Source organism: Cetorhinus maximus, chromosome 17 (genome assembly GCF_964194155.1).
Source record: "Cetorhinus maximus chromosome 17, sCetMax3.hap1.1, whole genome shotgun sequence".
Taxonomy (NCBI): domain Eukaryota; kingdom Metazoa; phylum Chordata; class Chondrichthyes; order Lamniformes; family Cetorhinidae; genus Cetorhinus; species Cetorhinus maximus.
The window spans coordinates 102,438,814-102,456,144 of NC_135895.1; the positions used below are offsets into that span (position 1 = coordinate 102,438,814).

The window sequence follows — 17,331 nt, forward strand, 5'->3', positions numbered from 1 at the left end:
AACAACAATTTATACTGCATGAGAAGAGATTGGTGGGCAGGTGGGCTCTGGTCGAGGTGTTGGCATGGAAAATGCACCAGTTTCTCCATGGCAATGCTTCTACCAATCAGAGTCCATTTGCCAACCAACCTCTTAAGCAGTATAAATTGTTGTCCCCTTTACATTTGTTATTCTTGCTAATTGCCCTGATGAGTGCAAGATGAAAGCTTCAACAACATGTGTCTTTCTTCAGCAATATTCAAGTTCTGTACAACCAAATGACTATAAATGGCAATGTTATGTCCCAATTAAATCATGGGAGCACACGCCCTATTTTAACCACAGGCCTGACTAAGGAGCACATTTGACTGGTTTTTTATGATCCCAATCAGGGCCAAATGGAGGTAGGACTTGAAAAAGAAATGTTGACAAACAGGGCAACCAAAGGTCCCACCTCCATTCCAACTCTCGGCCACTTTCACGAAGGTGTGGGAAGGGAGTGGGCCTTGGAGTCCATCCGCTCCAGTGAAGAATGAAACTGACAGTGTTGTGGGCTCACTCAGAGTCTGCCCAGGTGAGTTTTTAATTTTCATGGAGGTAGACTTTAGCAGCTGATGGGTTCTACACCAGCTACATGAAAGCGTGAACCATGGATTGGAGGTGAGAAGAGTTTAAAAGGTAAGTAAAATGGTTTTGCCTCCTTTATAGTTCATCGTTAAATGCTGTAGCATGAGTTGTATCTATGTTCAATAAGGTGAGTTGTGACATGCTTTGATTGGAAAATGTAACTACCCAGTAATTAATTTATCTACCTGATTTTTATTTCTGCCAACTGGCAAAGTGTCAGGTAAAAAACCCACATTATAAATGTGCAGAATTTACATCAGATGAGTTTTAAAAATTTTGTCTAATGGATAAAAATGTAGAGTGCACTTCACACTATTGAAAAGGTGACCTTGTATGATAACCAAATTTAAATGTTTCATATTTCCTCATTGCTTTTATGTATTCAGTTTAGACATCTGTTGAGATTGTAGTTCTGAAGTCTTTTTGTTTACTTGGGGAGTTTTATGGGCTCTTGGTTGTAGCCCAACTGTTTAATTGCTTTCCAAGTGCTTCACACTGTTTAGAGAGGTACTTTGAAGACTGTTTTTCTCAGGGAGTTTTATGGGATCTTAGCTGCACTCAACTGCTTAATCATTTTACAAATAATTCATATTGATTATACAATTGTTCTGAAGTGTTTGTTTACTCAGTTTTATGGGCTATTCAATGGCTTCCAACTGCTATGATGGGATGTGTGATTTCTGTTCATAAAATGGATCATGAGTGCGGAGACGAGGGCGAGCGGGTGAGGGTGATGAGTGTGAGGAGTGTAATGGGTGAGGAGATAAGTGTGAAGGTTTGAGGGGGTGAGGATGAGGAAGTATGAGGGGGTTGGGGAGGGGTGATTTTAAGTGGTCAGAAGGTTCAAATATATATAGGTAACCCACTGATTGGCTCGGAAGCACCAGGCTTAGACTTTTTGGGAATGGAGGCAGGCCTTTTAATCTGCCCAATTTGGACTCACTCCGCCTCCATTCCTGCCTCGGGGGGCAGGCCAACCTCCAACCTACTTAGGACCTGGACCCCTGGAAGATCCTGCCTGTTGGCAGTCTAGAGATGGAGGCCAGATTGCAATGGTGGGATTAGTCTCGCTCCCGATTCTCGTTTCAACAAGAGAGTGGTCTGTAGTCTCAAACCGCCAGAATCCTTCCCAAAGGACAACTAAATAAGTGTAACTTTTTCATTTTTAATAGTTCCTTGTGGACCAAGAAGAACAGGAGTCCCGTTCTTTTTCCTACAGACACCTTGTACCTCCTCTACCCAACGTCTAACACCACTACCTTCCCTCCGCTCACTCCACCAATCATAGATTGAGCTTATTCCCACTACCATTTCTTTTGTACTTTTCTGTGATCACCAGTGGCAGCCTGATCCATCGAACCGACCCCAGCTCCCCCGCCCCATGCATTTAACTTCTGCGTCCTGCCAATGACATAATTCCCACATGCTTCAGGCAGGAGTCAATATGGTAATCAGCAAGTTAAAATCTGGCAGACCTCGTGCTCTGGAGATACTTCACTGCCTGCTGTGGCCCCCAATCATTATCCCTGTGCTAAAAATGAGCCTTTACTTTGCCCACCCCAACTGGCGTACACCAAATCATTATGAAAATGAACCAGTCTAACCTGGCCTTTTTAACACCATTCCTTTCAGTCAAGGCCTGAGCAGAACTTCCCAAGAAACCGATGTACAATAGTAATCCTGAAATGTGCCGACAAATTGAATGGATAGGAAGATTGTAGGCTGCATTGTTTATGATTTCCTGAGATGCATTCTTTATCGGCACTGGTATCACCATTGGTAGGGCCAGATCATTGAATGCTCCTAATGTTTCTTCAGTGCTTCTCAGTTGCTGAGTCACGCAACTGCTATTAAATGACAAGGTTCATTTGTCCAGCTGTGGATTGCACAGTCGTGGTAGGGAAAGACTGAATGCCCAACAGAGAAAACTATACTCATTTAGACCCACAGCAACAGTCACCTGCTCCCTCCTCTAGAATGGCTTGAAATGCAAAACAGATGAAGTGTGAGATTTGATTCCAGTTAAAATTTTTACACGTCAGCCTGATCAAATGGCGTTGGTTTGTGTGCTGCACAAAAGTAAGAAGCAGACGCAATTAAGTTAAAATAGCTCGGCTTTGTCAAAGCAAATGCATGCCATGACGAGGTGAACTGTCTCAATATGAAAAACAGTGTTGCTACCTTAATGTAGCCTCTGGCTGCTGATTGAGATGACTAGCGATACCTGTTCCACTTGACAGTTAACAGCTGGACTGCTAATCATAGTTACTTGGTTGATGATCTGTCAGTCTGTCTGCTAATTATCTTGAATCTTTGAAATATGAATTACAATATATGGCACATTTTGTCCATCTTTATTTTTGAATTACTGTGGTCTGAGCCTTCAAGAAATGAGAGGAATCCAGGGCTGGAGCTGCAGTAATACAATGCAGTGCATTACACAGACCAGCTCCTGCATGGCTACACTTTAGTACATGCAAACTTTCAATGGAAAGAACCAATTGAAAATTTTTCTTGGGCCTTCGAGCAGTGTATATTTATACATATTTACACTAAGTGATGTCACTAAATCCAAGTTATCCCCTTAAAAAGAGTCAGGGTGTATATTAAGAGTAGCTAAGTATGGGTATGTTGGAGAAGATAGCTCAGTACTTGTTTATCTTTAATTGCAATCTCCAAAAAAAAGTCTTGCGATTGTGCAGAAGTAAAAGGCATCTTCAAATTAAAGTTTGAAGCAGTGCAATAATCTAGTGATAATAATTCATTATTCTACCTTCTGATTCTGTGAAAACCATCATTGTCTTTAATTAGAGTCAGTAACACCAATCTGGGCAAGTGCAGAAAATTCTGTAGACTAATGTCAAGACCGTATATGTTGAATAGAATCATCTCTTATGCTTATACAGATGAAGATCACAGAGGATGATCTGTGGATCAGGACATATGGGCGGCTTTATCAGAAGCTTTGCTCTTCATCAGGAGACATTCCCATTGGTATTTATCGGACAGAATCACAAAAACTGGCAACATCAGAGGTATGTGCATCCATTAATTGGTAAGCATTGTTCATTGAAACTATCGATTAATTCAAATTGAATGTATACAAAAATGTCTCCGATGTCGTTTTATTAAATTTGTTCAAACTACTGAATTATTTTATTTTATTTCCAGCAGATAAGTTTGAATTAACAGGAATATAATACAGTTATTAATTTTCCTTTGGTTGTTTTCAATTTTTGAATAAGTTTCAGTGACAACTCAACAATCTTTGGTAGCATAATTATTAAATGTTATTTGAGTTAACTGAAGATCATTTCTGAACTTAAAAGAAACTATAAAAAATAAAGGCAACATTCTGTGTTCCTGTATTCAGTTTTAGCACCTGTTTTAATCTACTTGAAAGGTGAATCGTTGGGCAATATTTAAGGCAATATTGGGTCTTAGAGCCCCATGTCGTTTCTTTTAGGGAAGACCGACAAATTAAGTGCTACTCAGGCACTTAACTGGATAGCAATGGGCCTTTCCCGGGATTAAAAGCCCGGGAGTAGAAGGCCTGCCTGTCAAGAGCTGCTGGCCAATCAGAGGCCAGCAGCTCTTTTGAACAGCAGCTCCGCTGGGGAGGCGGTGACTGTTGCCAATAAAACACCTACCCATGACTCAATCTTGTCGCTGGATCCCAGCCACAGATGAGTGAGGCTGGCAGATGGGTTGTGGGGAAAGCGGATGTAGGGGGATTCGGCAGCAAGGGCAGCAGGGTGGCTCTCAGCAGGCTCCCTTCCCAATGCCAGATCTCCCAATCAAGCACTGAGTGGCTTTGAATGAAGGATCTCCCAAGAGACCGCAAAAACGCACACTCGCGCACACGCACACACACAACCAGTGGGTTAATACGCCATCTCAGTCGGCGACAGGTCATGGAAGCCATCCACGGGCCTTCCCACCATGGACTTAATTGGGTAAGAAGCAGGAAGGCAACAGTGTCTTCGCCCACCACCCTCTTGCCTCTTAAATGCATTAAATTCTGCCCATTGCTTCTAAATGGGAGCATCCATTTTATTCACATACCTCAGTTCATCAAAAGAAAAATTATCTGAGGCCCAGGCATACATAGAAATTTCTTGAAGATTTTATTAGCGGCATTAACCAGTGGCAATTGGGAATTTTTAAAGACAAAGCTAGACATTGCTTAGAATAAAAGACATAACAGGAAACCACACATGAAGTAGCAGGGCTGCTTGCAGGTGTACATACCCAGCTTATTGGGACTATAGACCTAGAGTGAGTTACCTGTAGTTTTATAAGGAGGTTATGCTCCTCCAGATCACTGGAGACCTGTGCAACTCATTGCAATATGACCTGCAAACCACTCTCCCTGTTGGCTATATGCATTGCTATGGCAGTCAAATTGACTATGGCCTTTATTTTTTTCAGTCAGGCTTAGTCCAGAATGCAGTCTGTGACATCAGTCACATACGTCTATCATCTGTCCATGCCTGCATCAAGTAGGTCACCACCTCTTCCAGGGACAATAATTACATTACAATCTTGATGGGTGCTAGTAGTCAGCAGTAAAGGGCTGTGAGATTTGCTGCAATTGTAGACTCGTGAGGTTCTTGATTGTGCGTACATGGTGTTGAGGGCATCTCCCAGTCAGCCAGTACCCTTCATAAATAGGAAAGGCTGTGCTCTGAATGTTCAGGTGGTGAGCGATTGCCTTGAATCATGGAGGTTTGTACCAGGTTTCCTAACAGCTGTCATGATACATTCATAATGTGCTGGTACACCATCCTCCATTATTTCACTAGGCTTAGGACATCAGAGGCTGGCTGCAAGAGAAATAGGAGCACCCTCTGCACAAATGGCACAAAGACCTGTTACGTGACCTGTGCTCAATTGCCACACGCAGATATAGCCAGCTCCAAGGGACCGCTGGAGCCGTCATAGAGCACATCTCTAGGCTGCTGAAAAGAAATGTTCTTGTTTCCTGGACAGATCTGGGGTTGCTGTGCAGTACAGCCCACAGACTGTACCCTGCGTTATGGTGATCTGCTGAATTCTGCAATGGGGGTCAGGATTTAGACTCTGCACAGCAAGCAGAGCTTCCCCAATCTGATGATGAAGATCCCAGTGAGAACAAGGAAGGAGCACAAGTGAGAAAGCCAAAGTGCCAGCCTGCAACCTTAGCTGTTCTCCCTCAGCTGATCTTCGGTCACTTTTTGTCGTCATCACACAAACACTCCCCAGTATCATCTACGCCAGTCTTTTTACCTTGAAAAAGTAATTCCTCGCTACTGATCCACTTCATATACCTGGCACATTGTAGCCAAAGTTGCAAAGTCACAAGCTTTTAATGACTCATAGAGCCATGCCATATTTTCATGCGGTATACAGTGACACTGCAAATCTTGGACAGAGTGGAGATGATTGGACAAATTCTCCATCAATTATGGTGTAATGAACTTCAATTAAATTTATAGACATCATTTGTATTAGGCAACTATCCTCCACTTGCTGCATTTTGCTGTAGAAATTATATTGTCGTACTTGGGAGATTTGCTGTAGTTTCAGTCATGAGATTACAAAACATTTATTAATATTTTAGGTAATAAATCTGCTGAAACCAGGCTGGCATATGAATAACAAAAAGCTGAGAGCTGGACTTTAATGTTCAGAGCACTAGGAGTTAACCCTGTAATTGAGAAACTCTGCTATGGTTTTGGGCATATGTTCAGAGACCCTCAAGTCCAATCCCACCTCATCTTCAACTCATTGACATAGTATTGCCAATACCTTTCAGTTGTACAAATAGGGATCACACCTGATATTAACTCTTGTGTTATCATTTGCTGTCATTGCGGATGCTGTCTGACTTCTAAGTGTTGGCAACATTTTCTGTTTTTATGATATTTAACATTTGCAGTTTTTGCTTTATTCTCACTATGTGTCATTTCCTGTGCATGGGACACCCTGTTCTAGTAATTTTTCACACTTTGTACTGAGACACTTCTGGTTGAAGATCATTTTCACTTGATGTATGCTTCTGTCTAGAGACACGAATTCTTGTTAGTCTGACGATATAAACACAGAAAGCCTGGAGAAACTAACGTTTTGTATTGAGCTGGATTGGCTGCAGATTTGATTAAAATTTGGATGCCAATCCAGTAATTAGTTTGTATGTTTTTGTTTTATTTTGTTTGTTTGTGCCTAATTGCAATGTAGGGAGAAGGTGTGTGTCTGTGTAATTTATGACCACTCTTAGCTGTACTGTGTGCACATATTTCATATTCTGCACAGCAATGACACATTGACAGCTATCAGATTTAGCTGCTGCCTTTCACTTTTGTATGCAATTTTGTAGTCCTCGCTTTTGCAGCTCTGACGTTTATGTCCTGGCTGCCAAACTTAGTTGGACATTTTGGGTTCTGGCCATCAGATAACTGTATTAAACTGCAAATTATAGCGCTTGCTGATATTAATGAAGTGCAGGAAAGGATACCAATTCAATCAGCATAGAAATGAGATGATGCACATTAATCAAGTACTGCCAAGCTTGGAAATAAGTGAATGCTGCACGTTAAAGGCCGATGATCCAATATTCATGCATGACTTATCTAACTGAAATCTTTTATGTAGTAACAGAGAAGGTTGATGAAGGGAAGCAATGGGTGTTGTCTGTATGGGTTTTGAGAAAGCATTTGACAAAAGTGCCACATAAAAGGCTGATTAACATAATTGTGGCTGATGGAATAGGAAGGTCAGTGTCAGCCTGAATAAAAAAAATGGCTTAAGGACAGAGGACAGCATGTCATTGTAAATGGTTGCTTTTCAGAACTTCCGCAAAGCTCAGTGCTAGGATCATTGCTGCTTTTGATATATATAAATGACTTGGATATTGGAATACTAAGTAAAATCTCAAAATTTGCCAATTATACCAAACTTAACAGGTGTGACTGACAATGAAGATGATACAAATTGACTGCAACAGGACGTAGATAGTCTAGCAGAATGGGAAGAGAAGTGACAGGTGGAATTTAGTACAAAGAAATGTGAGGTGCTGCATTTTGGCAGAAGGAAGAGGAAGAGGCAATAATGGCACAGTTCTAAAGAGTGTGCAGGGATGGAGGGACCTTGGGATCCATGTGCACAGATCCTTGAAGACACATTGAGAGAGTAATTAGCAAAACTGGGACCTTGGGCTTCATATACAGTACAAAGGCAGGGAAGTTATGCTGAACCTTTATAAAGCTCTGGTTAGGCCACATCTAGAGCGTTGCATCCAATCTGGTCACCACACTTAAGGAAGGATGTAAGAATCCTTGAGATGATGCAGAGGAGATTTATAAGAATGGTTCCAGGGATGAAGGATTTTAACTGCAAATATAGGTTTGGGAAGCTGGGTTGTTCTCCTTGGAACATAGGAGATTGAGGGGAGATTTGATAGAGGTGTACAAGGTTATGACAGGTTTAGGTTAGCTTTTAAGGAAAGGCTGATTAAGAAATGCTGTTACCATTGGCCGATGGTACAAGACCTAAGGGACCCAGATTTAAGGTTTTCAGTAAGAGATGCAAAGGGATGTGAGTAAGAACTTCTTTTACGCAGCAAGTGGTAATGACCTAGAACTCGTTGCCTCCAAGGGTGGTGGAAGCAGAGACAATTCATGATTTCAAAAAGAAATTGGATAGGTACTTGAAGAAAATAAACTTGCAGGGGGCTTCAGGGGTAGAGCGGTGGAATGGAACTGATTGGATTGTTCTTCAGAGAGGCAGCATGGACTCAATGAGCCGAATAGCCTCCTTCTGCGACTCCATGGCTCTCTGACTCTATGCATTAGGACACCCAAGTGTAGTCATGTTCCTAGAAGACCCACTGGAGTGAATAAATCAATATCCTAGCAGCAATAAATTTCCCTTAAAAAACATTTTGTTATTGCATTGCTAATGTTTATGTTGTATGTACCATTTGGAAACTGTGTGCAAGAAAATGTGCAGGAGACAGCAAGGCAGTGTAAGAGTGATAGATATTTAAGGAGAGTGAAAGTCTGCAAAAGCTGAGGGAATAGTGAAAGACAGACAGGCCCACTAATTGAATTGCATACCTAGTTTGTTCAATATTAAATTTAGGGCAATCATTTGTGAATAAAAAGAGCTAATTTAACATTTTGAAATATCAGTGTTCGGGTTGGTTAGCTACAGAAGGACTGCAACAAGGTCCTCCTTGGCAACCTTCCAGTTCATCTACAATTTGCTTGGGTTGGATTTGGACTTTAATATGCATACTCTTGTCCATGTCTAATGCTTTCTTTCCCTTGCCTGTAAGCAAAAAAAATCAATATATTTGATGAAACATTTCTTACAAGTACCTGTTAATATAAAGTATGAAATCATAAATATTTTAAATAATTTAACATTGTAAATATTTTTTCCAGTTATAAATAATTATTTCATCATTAAGAATTGATAAATGAAGAGAAATTTGGCAACAAAAAATATAACTTCTAAAAGCTATAATAGCAAATCACTATTAGTTGTGAATATCTTTCTGCCTTCTATCGAATTTAGCAGGCTGCATAATTCAGCAATCCAATGTAATGCATAAAGGGAAACAACACATTATATACTGCATTTGTTTAAACAAACACATGCAAATAACTGCTTTATTAATCTGCACAAAGAAGCCTAATTATATGTCAGAGCTGCAGTAGACAAGTTGTGAACAAGCGCAGCTAAAAGTATGGAGTTGTATGAAATTTCAGCTATAAATAAGGAATTATAAGATTAAAAGGAGTGATTCTCCTATGAAGTAAGGATTCAAAATTATAAGCAGAGTTCATCTAACAAAGGTTCAAGATGTTTATAAACATGCCTGTGGGCATAAATGTGTTCTCAAGGACAATAACATCCTGTGACGTCGAATATAGTATATCCTTTACCACAAGGCAGTTCTGAAAAAGACAGGATCTGGCCTCCACATTACCTCAGCAAGGCATTGATAAATTGTAAGGTAGTACAATCTAACAATGGAAATCCTTAAAGGTGACCCTAAATAACTTGCCAACTGAATCCTGGAAACTGAGTGTAGTGACCATGTCTGCATCCATCAGTATCCTGTTTGCTTGAAGGCTGTTGACAAACTCCGATGTCTCTCAAGGTAAAGGCATAGTTGCTGTAGTGTAGTGACGATAGTTCTCCCCTTAAGTGGGACAGAAGTATTTTGCTAGACTCTTAGACTCAGTAGCTTTCTACTCTGGGATTTAAGGTAAATACTACATTAAGTATTGATGGATATCTTAAATGTCTCTCTGTAGCATTAATAAGACTTGGATTCTCTATTAGAAACAAGATTATGCTTTCTTTGTCTAGTTGTCTAGAACTATCAATGTTGCGATTACCATCAAAAATTAATTGCATGCTCAGTTCTTTGATAAACGTTTATGTAATTTAGAAAATATATTGTCTCATATAATCTTCTGTATTCAAACTTGAAAAGCGTTTGCACACTCTTCAGTAGAGTGGTGTGTTTTTGAGGAGAGATGTCCGGACTCTTATAATATCTTGGTTGTAATAATCTAACTGTAACTTGTTAAACAGGCTATCTGGTGGGCAGTAATATTCTGTAGTGATTCCTTTCCTTTGGGGAGAGTTAGATCAGTTCTTCAGAACCATGTGTCTGTGAGGCCTGTCTTTCTCATCCTTAAATGTGAGTGATCATCTGAGGAGTATGTCTCATCCAGAATAGCCCCAAAAAGGGGCTAGAATTATAATCTTCTTCAAAGTTAAAGGTTCTTAGTTTAAGAAAACAAAGTAAAACACATTCAATGAACAGTTAATTAAATAAAACACAGATTCAGCTGGAACTCTGAAATAGAATCCACACATTTCAATATTTTTAAAGCATTTCTAATAGAATTTGGTATTAAAAATATAAAAATGAAACTATATTCTCACAGTTTTAGAAAAAAGGCTGAAATAGTAGCTAACAAAATTCCATAGGATTTTGCTCCTGATAAACTGTAAATGGGAAACTCATTTGTGTCTCTTTGTAATCAGGAAACATTTCACACCCATCAAGTTACAAAGTCTTGGGCAGAATCTTATGGATTTAATCCAACCCCTGTCAGAATGGCAGCATTATTTTCAGGTTGGCAATCTGAGTTCCATGTGGACAGGCTTTCTAAGGCTCTTTACCAGAGCAACTAAATTAGCATCCCACCTCTGGGTTCCCTGATCAGTTATGGAGGGCAGGTAGGTGAGATGACACATCACTTATATCAAAGGAAGGATTTCTTATTAAATGGACCACGGAATGGGCTAGAAGAGCTCACGAGAATTTGAATTTTCAGGGTTTAGCAAATACAGGAATGGAGAGGAGACCTGGAAATGCCATTCCCTGGGTTTCTCACTCTTGCCTGGAGGCCTTACTGCAGGGTCTGAGGGGCTCTGTTGAGGTGAGTTCTCCCAAGGATGGGAGGAAGAGCACAACCTCTCTGGCCAAGCAGATCTGGATGGAAGTGGCTGAGAAAGTCAGCAGCAGAGGCATTATCCCTCCAAATGAGGAGAGTGCAAAACAGGATCCAGGCCTCAGAAGGACATGACAGCATGGCATAAAACTTTCAGGTGTCAAACCACATACTCTGACTTGCACAGCATTTTCATGCACAGCACTGCTCAGGGCAATACACCTTGAGAGTCTACTCAGTCCTGTCCCAGCACCTCACATCCCCATCTGAACAGTCAACACTCACATTCACCCTCAACCCTCATGGCTCAAAGTGACCCTTTACATGTGGTAGCTGTCCCTCCAACCATACAAGCCAATATGACCACTCATGCCTCTCTGCTTTCTCTCATTGCAAGAGAAAAGAACACAAAACTTTGCGAGTGACACAGACTGGGGGAAGTTGGGGGTTAGCCTCCGGTACAATGTCAGCCATTGGCAACGCATGTCCACCTGCTCCACTGGGCAGGAGGCCTTATTCTAGGAGACTGCAGTGGCAGCAGTGACCTGCCCTGAGAACCTGAGCCTCCGCCTCCTGGGGCACTGGTACTCAGACATGTCTAGGGAGCTTAACCTCTGCCTGTGGACCTCGTGTTGGGGGCATCTCACCACCTTCCAGCTGGATCATGGGGTCCATCCCATCTGCCCTGTGGAGGGGCGTGTAGCTGAGGAGAAAACAGCTGGTGCTGCTGCTGGTGTTGTTGCTTCTGCTTCTGGTGCAATTGGCGGCATTGATGCTTCTGCTCTTGACCCCCAGCAAAGGTGGGAGGTGTTCTCATGCCGTAGGGAAGGCTGGCAACAGGGAAGCACAGCTGAAGGTGAGTGAAGTGCTAGGCAGGTGAAGTACCTTTGAAGTTATTGGCAATCACCTGTGAAGCAGTGATAGCACACTCTAAGAGGAGTCTCTCAATGGCGATGGCTGGTGCTCTTCAGTGTAACTTATCAAAGTCTTCCCAGCTTGTCAGTTTCACTGAAGAAGCTCTTCCCACTGTGTTCCCACTCACCTCAATGTTCCAGACGAAGTTCATACACAGCTTTGTAACTTGTACACTGTTGGGAAGAAGGGAAATTTGTGGTTAAAAAGGCTCCTAATTGCCTTTTTAATTGAGTAAATTGGTTTTGCGTCAGACCCAGAGGGGTTATTTGCTGGACTCGGAACCCGCCCTGGGGAAAACTGGGAGAGGGCAAAGTGATATCAGGATCTCAATACAATGCCAATTTTAGGGACTTTACAACCCTGCATGCACTGGAACCCATCTACATTTTGTTGGGAAAAGTTCTGCCTTTTGTTTCCTCCTTTTTGACTGTAAAAAACACACACAAGTTAGAGGCTGGAAGAAAGGTTCCTTTTGAGACATGGAGGCTGTGAGGGCAGTCAGTTTTATGTAATGGGAAACTGAGGCAGAGAAGTTCGAAATGCTGGAGAATGGTGAGAAGATCTCTTATTGAAATCAACATAGATGACCCATTGATGTTGGAAAGTGTGGCATATCTTTTATTAGTTATTACTATGTGAAGAACACTTGTTCCAAATGAACTAAATGAACCTGACCAAAACTATTGCTTTGCACTTTCACCTTACTGTGAAATAAAGTCATCTAGCAATTTATTTCAAGCCTCAGTTCATCTAATGTTAAGGCAACAGTCTGCCTTTCGCGAGATTGAAGTAAATGTACGAAAGCCATGAATATCACAAGTGGGCATTATTGTTACAGTCCTGGTTTATGCTATTGTAAGATAAACATAGTTAAATATGAGTTACCTTCAGTAAAAGCTAAGACACTTAAGACCATTACACAAGTGATGGATGCCACTATCCCTGAAAAGGTACCTATGGTTCATGCAAACCTGTAACAACAGATAGCCAATGTATGTTGGCAACAATGATTCAAAAGGTTTAAAATTTACAAGTGAAGAAAACAAAGCCTGCAACATCTAAAATGTAAAGCAGATCAAAATAAGCAGAAATTGAGTTAGTGCTGTTAGCGATCAAAGAGAAATGGTTCCAAACTGAGGCTGAAGAGAAAGTGAATAAAATAGTGTTTCAGCTAGTGGGAGTTTCAATTTAAGTTTGATCTAAACAGGAAGAAGAGTATTGAAGGTGGGAAGAAGACTGAGAATGAGATGAACGAGAATTGTAGGAAGAAAGGGAGCAACGTGAATTCACAATCACTGAGAAGGAGAATGTAGTATAATGGCCTGGCAGGGTTAATGTAGGACTGAGTATAGTGCTGCCCACACAATGATGTAAGAGAGCACATGACCCACACCCAGGGTCTGTCGAGTGTTGGACGAAGCCATGAGTACCAGCAAGCATGGAGACAGCTCCTAGCTTATACCCTTTACTGTATATTTGTAAATAGGCCTAAGAGTCAATAGGACTTGCAGTTAACCTACGAATGACTACAGAGGCTTGTTCAGACCTACCAAACTGTAACCAACACCCTACAACATGGCAGCTTGTGGAAAAAGCTAAGACCTTGCAAAAAATGCAGAGAAAAACTAAAATGCTGGAAGACAGAAAAAATTCAGCAAAGCAGTCTGGCCGGAAAAGAAGTTCCAAAAGCAGACACACACAACAAAATTCCCTAGGTAAATGCTCCAAAGAAAGGCTTGGAAGCTGGAGTAAGAAATTTAATATTCCTTACCGCAGCAGAAAGGTCCATTGAATCTTCCTTGAAAGTCCATCTTCTAATCCCAGAGACCTAGCAAGGATGAGCTAAATCTTTTAAAACTCCAGGCTACAGAAAGTCCTGAGAAATCTTTAAATAATTCAAAGTCAGGAGTGCAGTTTGAACAAAACCTGATCTCTGAACTGATGCCTGAACATGTGGCATTCAAGCTTGCTCCGAAATGGAGAAAGTACACAAATTAATTAAATAAAATAGAGAAAGTACACAAATGAATTAAATAATATTAGAGAATTGTGACTTCTGTATACAGCTGAGAGAAAGCAAATGCCAAGGTTTGACTAATTCATGACTTTAAAGTGAAACACTGAGTAAGAGAACTCTGCAGGAAGTCGATCCAGATAGCCATTGTTCGATTTTTTTTTCAAGCTAAGCGCTATCACAATAATAGTGAAGCCCGCCAAAACCGACAACTGTAGGAAATCCCTTTGTCTCCAAGTGAACAGCGTCTTCATCTCGAAATTTAAAAAGCTCTTAAAGCAGAATCTACACGTTTAAAAATTTAACCATGGATCAGAATTCCACGCTTCCACATCAATTCGGATTAATCCAAGGCCCAGATCAATCACATGCTTGGGGACTTTGGAGAAAAAGATTCCTCAGATATAGCATTGCTTCAAGTTTAGACAAAAAGTCAAGCAGAGCAGGTTGACGCACTGCTTTACTCGGTTGGCCTGATTGTGGACGACATTATTATTGCAAGACAGGGAATCAATGAATCATCTGCTAAATTTGAAGAAGTACTAAAATCATTTGACATTTGTTTTAATCTAAGAAGCAATAAAATACTCGCAAGAGCTAAACTTAACAAGTGAGTCCAGGAGCCAGGAGAACCTGTCAATTCATTCATCCATGATCTGTACAGGATGACAGAACTTGCAAAAATGGAGACTTAAAATCTGAACTTATCAGAGACAGATAGTGGTAGGAGTGGTGACGATGTACATTCTGACCTCATGTAAGTAAAGGAATATCTAAACCTGGAAAAGGTAATCCAGATAGCTAGGCAGTCAGCATTCTGTAAGCAGCACAGAACTATTTTAAGGGGAGAAACTAAACTGTGGTGCAGAGACCAACCCACAGCTCAGCTAGGGGTTAAGCAACCAAGTCACAGGGACACTCCAGGCCAGGGAAAGCAATACCCAAACCGGCCAGCAGAGTGACCATGCCAATGCTGTGGAGCAAAGTGTCCCCACAGATGAGATCAATGTCCTGTAATTTCAGCCCAATACTTTCAGCGCAACAAGATTGGGCACTACAGCAAACTCTGAAGTGCATAGAAAGCCCAAAGATCATCCACACATTCGAGACTGCAAACCCAGAAGAGTCACAGGTGTGCTTCTTGGGTGAGGTCACAGATCTTGGTTTCTCATTTTGGAATGCGCACATTTCAGTCAATGATCATTTAACAAATTTTAAATTAGGCACAGGAGCCAGCATGATAATCCTGCTGGACAAAGAACCATGGCTAAAAGACCTCTGGCTTTGAACAACAGACACACCATCCTATGGGCCCGGAGGAATCCAACTTCCCGCCATAGACATGATTCTGGAACCACTAAGGTATGGTGGCAAACAAGTCTTCGAGCTGAAGTGCGTCTGTAACCAGACTTTCTTGAGCAGAAATGCTTGTGTGGCCCTGGATTTCCTTAAATGGAAGAAGGTGTCAAGAAAACCACTTAATCATACAGAACTGCAAGTTACCGAGTACTCAAATGAAAAAGAGTATCCTGCCTGGGACTTCAGCTCTGAACTGTCATCTCTATTTGAGGAGCAGGTTTGTCCATTCTTGTTGCAGGTGCCGAGAAACCTTCAGTGGTCAGACCAGCCAACAACCCAGGAGGTAACCACGACGCCTCCAGTGGTGGATGTAAAAGAGAGTGACCACAGTCCAATGAGCCTCAAGCTCCAGCTCTGACGACTGCACAGGAGGTCAACACTGCAAATACTGAACGTGTGCTTCAACTCCCAGCCAGCATGCCAAAACCACAAACGATGCTGGAACCTGGTAGCATCCGTCCATTGCCGAAAGCAAAAAGCAGAGTTGAGCGTACCACTAAACCTCATGCTAGTCACAGGAATGCTTATCCTCTATCACAGAGTACATCACCACAACCTACACAATGATGGGAGAAGCAAAAGAAATGACGAGGCGAATACAATGTACATCCACCCTGCAAGAAACGAGTTAAGGGAGCGACCACCAACCAGCGCAACAGCGAAACGACCAAGTATGATTCAACATGAAGGACTGGAGGAAAGGGATGGAAACCTACCCAGATGCCAGAACAACTCCAAACCTATAGGAAGAACCAGCAGCGACAGAGCCTACCACTCCTCTGACAATAGTGCCAATGAGACATTGAAGGGTTATAATGCCTCCAGACCGCCTGTAACTTTAAATTCAAGGACTTGAAGGGGGGAGATGGGGCAGCGATAATGTAGTAATGACAATGTAAACGTAGATAGTAATAACAATGTAAGACATAAGGTAAACTATAATCACTTAAAATACATTGAATAAAGAGTGGGGAAAGGTGTAGTATAAGGGTCTGGCACATATAGGGACTGAGTAATGTGGGACTGAGTACAGTACTGCCCACACAGTGATGCAAGAGAGCACGTGGCCTGCGGTCAAGGTCAGTTGCGTGTTGGACGGAGCCATGTGTACCAGCAAGCATGGAGATAGCTCCTAGCTTGTACCCTTTTAAAGTATATTTGTAAATAGTTCTGAGTCAATAAAGACTTACAGTTAACCTCCGTATGACTACGAAGACTTCTTCAGGCCTACCGAACTGTAACCAACATCTTACAACAGAGAAATAATATCAATATCAGGGGAAACTACATCAGAGAGAGAAAGAATGAATTTATGCTTGAGGCTAGAAAGAGATACGCACATCAGCAGCAAGTCTGGGAGAAGGTAGGGCCCTCCTTTTTATTGAATCATATCTTATTTCAGATTATAAAGAAGCAGTTGATATTGAAAACTTTAACTTGGCATTTGAATTGTAAACTACATGAGACATAAGTGATTATACTTGTTGACTTGTGGCCAGTATTTTTAGGCCCTGATGGGGTGAGTGCAGAGATAACTGGCCAACCCGTGTACTAGTTTGCTGCCCCTGTACCATTCCGGGGGAACTTTACTAAAGGCGGAATTGGAGTTGGCAGGGCTACCCACCCACAAGTGGTAGATAGCCAATTAATTATAGTCAAAAGTCTATTGTAAGAGGCCGACTAGAATTCTCTACTCAGCGTGCCAGCCCCCCGAGGCATCAGGGACTAGGCTAGCTGCCTGGAGGTGGTCTCCCAGCAGCAGACTGGAGGCCAGCACTCCAGGCAGGCTTTGAGGCCTTCGCAAGCTTCCATGCTTTCAGCTGCAGCCACAGTCTACCTTATGAAGGTCTTCCCCTCCACAAATGTGGTCCAGCTGCTGAGGGCCTTTTAAAAATTTTTAAAATATAAATATTTGGAAAAAGGGCACTTGAAAATGGAGAAGCCCTTTCTCTCTCTCTCTCTCTCTCTTACCTGAACTGC

General features: G+C 41.7%; 1 protein-coding gene across 2 annotated transcripts in view; it reads left to right on the forward strand.

The window, feature by feature from the left end:
• Positions 1 to 17,331, forward strand: part of LOC144692649 (potassium channel subfamily T member 2) — a 794,243-nt gene that overhangs the window by 598,789 nt on the left and 178,123 nt on the right. For both annotated transcript variants that reach the window (XM_078561726.1, XM_078561725.1), the window contains one exon: positions 3,513 to 3,641. In XM_078561726.1, the coding sequence (XP_078417852.1) occupies positions 3,513 to 3,641 (129 nt within the window). The remainder of the gene's footprint in view (positions 1 to 3,512; positions 3,642 to 17,331) is intronic.